The 5369-nt window shown below is 31.2% G+C and overlaps 1 protein-coding gene across 1 annotated transcript; it reads right to left on the bottom strand.

The window, feature by feature from the left end:
* Window positions 1–856: 856 nt before the first annotated feature.
* On the bottom strand, window positions 857–2843 carry LOC132716303 (angiopoietin-related protein 7-like). Its single transcript, XM_060699551.1, has one exon. It carries the CDS (start codon window positions 2691–2693, stop codon window positions 1212–1214), a length of 1482 nt encoding a protein of 493 aa, XP_060555534.1. The 5' UTR covers window positions 2694–2843; the 3' UTR covers window positions 857–1211.
* Between the last annotated feature and the right edge of the window lie 2526 nt (window positions 2844–5369).

The following is a 5369-nucleotide window of genomic DNA, read 5'->3' on the forward strand; positions in this document are numbered from 1 at the left end:
TATTTGTCATTTTGATAATCTTTAATCATTTATCACGCTATCTAACAGAAAATTTATGTCATATGCATGCGGTATATTGATTTCAAAACAATAAAATTTTACAAAAAGATTATATTTTATCTTACAATAACAATAAAGTACACCAGTTACATTCCGCGGACACGCAATTTATATGTAACTTAACATTCAATCTGTAGACACCTTTAAAACAATTTAACAATGAATGTAAAATTAATATAAAAGGAATAGTCACAATTTATAATAAAAAAATATATAAGCGTTACATGGAAATAGTATTTTTAATCAATTATCCTTTTAATCTAATAAGAGGAAACAAAGCCTAATGAATTCGTATAAAACATAAGACAATTGGATCAAAAACCTACACAAATTTAAGTATCAAAACATGTTTCGCTTTATTCAGCTTCCTCAGTTGATACATAAAGGGAATGACGTCATAAAACATAAGGTAATACGTCTTTGTATAAACGTTAGTTTGCTACTTATTGTTATACATGTAGTAGCTATCGCTGACAACTGTTATAGTTGATCATAGAATCTTTTAGATATTCCATAACTCATTCTATATTGGTCATCACCTGCTTAAAGCTTTAAGTAATAGCAGAAACCAACATATTGATTTAAAGTGACGATTCTTTTTCGACACAAGAAGCTTTTTACTCGATTTTATCTTAAACATGAATGTTTGAAGTTCATGAATTTATTAAGTTCCTATGAAATGTAAGCATTCCTTTATTTATGAAATGACTTAGAACGATAAATATGCAACGAGTTCTAATTAGTACATTCAAATTATTGCGACTTTAATTGGTTTTGTTAATTTGAAATTTAATCGTTTTATTATGTTACATCACGTTACACTTCTTATAGTTTTTATTTTACCAGGCATTCATCTAAATGTAAGACATTATAGAGTATTCCAATGAATGTCTCCTATGATGCCCTCTATGATATACAAAAATGTACAACTGAATGAGTTAATGCATTTATTTAATCGTGTATTTGTACTCTTTTTTTCAGAACTAGCTTCATTATGTAGCATTAACTCTGCGTGATTGTTTGCATTAACACATTGCAAAATGTATTTGTGAACATTCATTAGTTAGACACATGTACAGGCGAAGATGTATACATTTTTGTACTATTCCAATATCTATGAATCTCTATTCTATTACAAAACATGAATAAGATTAAGTTGATCGGAGCTTCATCTCGACAAATTTAAGGGAATATGTTTGAGATTTTTTCCAATAATACCATATTACACCTTTACCACGTGGTGAACCCGACCCCTGGTAGTAAAATCCGTTGAGATTTGAATGGTGACAGCCTGAATGATACCACCATGCACCTCTGTACCTCTTCGCGCAATTGCCAGGGTACTGTTCATTATCCCTGTCAACTGTAGAAAATGCCTTTCCGTTATGTTTGATGAGAGAATCGCCAGCATTTCCACTATACCCACTCACTATAAGCCTGTACTTAGCAACTTCTCTATAAACTTTGAAATGGCTGTACTTAGCATAAGCCTTATTACCTTCAAAGTCCTCCATATCTATACGTAACTCGTGGTTACCATGTTCTGTAAGGACTTGTAAATTATCGTTTCCTAGCCAAAACTCGTGCAATAAATCTCCAAATCCAGCTTTGTAGTTATTCCATGTGCGTTCAAAATTGACACTTCCATCTTCACGACGCTGAAAAACTATCCAACCTCCCCCATCAGTAGTTTGGTCACAATAAACTTTCAGACCATTATGGAGCTCATAAATGCCACTTACGATCGCGAACTGTTTTTGACTTAATAAATCTACGCATGATTTTATCTTGATAGCCCTTTGATTTTTTGTTACGTCTTTTAAAAAGTTTGTTTCGTTCTTCATTTCCTTCTGTGAATGCTCAAATTCAGCCTTTAAAGAGTCCATTTCATTTCTATATCCTTCTTTTACTGTTTTACATGTGTCTGCAAGTAAAGCTTGGCCATTTTTCAGATTTTCTCTGTTTTGATCAATTTCACTTTTTAACATTTTTGTCATCTCTTCAAACTTATTCTCGTGGTCGCTAAATACATTTTTTAAGGAACTTATCAACCTCTCTAGATTCTTCATTTCCTTCTGTGAATTCTCAAATTCAGCCTTTAAAGAGGCCATTTCATTTCTATAACCTTCTTTTATGGCATCACATGTGTCTGCCAATAAAGCTTGTCCATTTATCAGATTTTCTCTATTTTGATCAATTTCACTCTTTAACATTTTTGTCATCTGTTCAAATTTATTTTTGCGGTCGCTAAATACATTTTGTAAGTAACTTATAAATCTCTCAAGATTCGTTCTCTTCTTGTAGCTCATCAGCTTCTCCGCAGCCATTCCTTTAACCAGGTTACTAGCTGAATGTCCATCTGTACTAACAACTGAATTATTACAGTTTTTTACGTCCTTACTTATATTTGCCGAAATTAATGACACGTTCATTGCTCTCAATTTCTTGTCGAATTCAGAAAACTGAACATAAATCTCATCGATTTCAAGACGCTTTAATCTATCCGCCGTCTCCAGAGCAACCACTCTAGCTTCAAAACTATCAACTTTTTTTAAGGCATACTCAAAACTAAACAATGAACACTGTCTTATAAAAAGTAAGAACAAAGAAACTTTTACAAACGTAAGTGACATAGTTTTTCTTACTTGTAAAATCGTCAAAAAAAGTCCGATTAGTTTATCTTATTTCTTAGAATATGTTTTGCGCTTTATTTATGAAAATAAAACTAAATGAAATAAATTTCAGCCGTTTCTTCTCCGGGTGCTTGATTTATCTCAAACAGTTTATTAAGTAGATTTTTGCCCACGCATGGCCTAATAATTTTCTGTGCACTGGTACAATAAAAAAGGCCAAATCTAAAATATTAGTTTATTTATTATATTGTACCATTTATTTGCATAAAACACCAAACAAAAGATGCATATCTAAACTTATTTGCTCAGAATTTTAATCAGATTAAATTTCAAAATATGTATTCCTATTTTGAAACTTTGTTTTAGTTTCAACTTTGGCATGCCTATAAATTAAAATGAAACGGTTTTTGTAGAGAACTGAAAAACAGGGACATTATCAATGCGCCTTTTTGCAAAAATCGTTTTCACATTGATTGACACAAGCAGACAAAATGCATTATTTTCTATACATGTATTTACAAAAATTCTGACAACATTATGTCAATTAAATAACTGGCTTATGAAGCATCATATGCCTATTTTCTGAACTTATAAAAGTCTTTAATACCTAATCGAGGGATTCCATTTTTGTTTAATGTGTATATAATATAGTAAATATAACTCTATGTACACGCTTGAACGTGCCTGAAAAAGGCAAGGTAGGACATATTGCGCCTCTTTCACAAGTGAAACATGACAAAAATGTTTAAGAGGCCCGGCCTTTTTTAGTTTTACACCGTCGAGTTGTTTACGAAAATTCTTTAAAGTTCATAAGATGTCCTTCACAAGCTATTAATTTTAAGTGGAATAAGTAACTCTACTTGCAGTTGCCATATATTTAAGGAAATATAAATGAATGTTAAAGTGTCGCACGCTATTTGTTTCGGGCTGTATTTTGTTTTTCCTCCTTCTTCTTTTCAATAGGCATGCACTCTATAGAATGTATCAAACCATGTACGCTAGAAATACCTCCCATTTTCTACGTTTTTCCTGCAAACGCGTAGGCCATACCAAATATAGATTTGGTTTTAATGAATATGGAATGTATTTTATTCAGATGAATTTGTAATATCAACAAGAGCGCAAAACACAATTTTAACTTCTTAAGGGTGATATATTCAACATTAACTCAAGAACAATGTTACTCTTTATTTTACGTTTTATTCTTTCCTAATTTAAAAGTGTCAACGCAATTCCTTCACCACTTTTCTAAATGAATAAAAACGCATAAACAAACTGTAAAACAAAACTTTCCTTTACACATGGATTGTGATGCTAATAATTTGCAACCAAATTTAAAACAAGCATGTCCGTTCTCTGGCATTAAATGTTCAGTAATTTGTCTAATGATGTGGATTTGAAGAAAATGATGACATCTGATTGTGATAATAATAATAGCTTTAAGAAGTTTGACCTTTTTTTCTTCTTTTCAATAAAGGGAGACTACTCTACAATTATGTAACGGATACAAATGTTCATTGTTAGTTATCCATAATAAAGTATAAAGTGGCATTTTGTTCATGCAGGAAAATTAATACTTATCAAACTGTTTGATATCTGTCTACTGTGACAAATAGCACACATTCATATTATTCAGGTATTTATCTGTATAAACTGAAGCTGAGGATGTGTTTCTTTTTAAAATATGCTCGTTCACAAGCGTAATGCATAATTATATATGTACGCTTATATATATAAATGAGTATATATATTTGTATTACGCTTTTTAACAGGCATATTTTAAAAAGAAACACAGTAATTAGAATTATACACACAACATATTGTTTCCTTCAAAGTCTAGCTGAAAAACAATAGCAGAGATTGATGTTGAAAATGGCTTCTCTCAAAGAATTTTTTGAAGCGTGATTCTATCTCATGAAATACAAACTAACACTTGTTTCTGGGATCCTTAACTCCACGACTGATATATTTGTCATTTTGATTATAATCGTTCATCTCGCTATCAAACTGAAAATGTATGTCATTTTGATTATAATCGTTCATCTCGCTATCAAACTGAAAATGTATGTCTTATGCATGTAGTAAATTGACTTAAAATCAATCCACTTTGTCAACATAAACATGTTTTTTCAGGCTTAGATGCCGGGGGGGGGGGCTTCAGCCTCTTAAGCCCCCCCGGTGGATCCGGGCCTGGATTTATTAAATCATGAAATAATAATATACACAGGTAGTTATATTCTGTGGGCAAGCAATTCATATTTAATATATTTAACGTAACATTCAATCACAAACACTAAATCAATATGAATATCAATATCAATAATCATTCAATAATTAAATTTGCTTTCCGCATGCTTCTTGAATTTTTTTAACGGTTGCTGGGGAATCTAGTCTTAAGTATCCATTCTGTCCGATTTGTGTCCTAGCTGCGAGTACGGCCTCTTTGATTGCGCAATTACAAAAAGTGACAAAAGAAGAGGTGTAGAAATAAATTATAACCAAAATAAAATGATCATACATAAAATCTTAATTGTCATGTTTTTGTGGTTTTTTCCCCATATTAAAGCCCCTGTATGTTGTAATTAAGGATGTAACATACAGTTAAGTGAAGTTTTATATATTTTCATATAATTATTCTTCTAAAACAATTTTAAAACATTCAAAAATATGTTAAAT

Source organism: Ruditapes philippinarum, unplaced genomic scaffold, assembly GCF_026571515.1.
Source record: "Ruditapes philippinarum isolate M1 unplaced genomic scaffold, ASM2657151v2 ctg3549_1_1_1_1, whole genome shotgun sequence".
Taxonomy (NCBI): domain Eukaryota; kingdom Metazoa; phylum Mollusca; class Bivalvia; order Venerida; family Veneridae; genus Ruditapes; species Ruditapes philippinarum.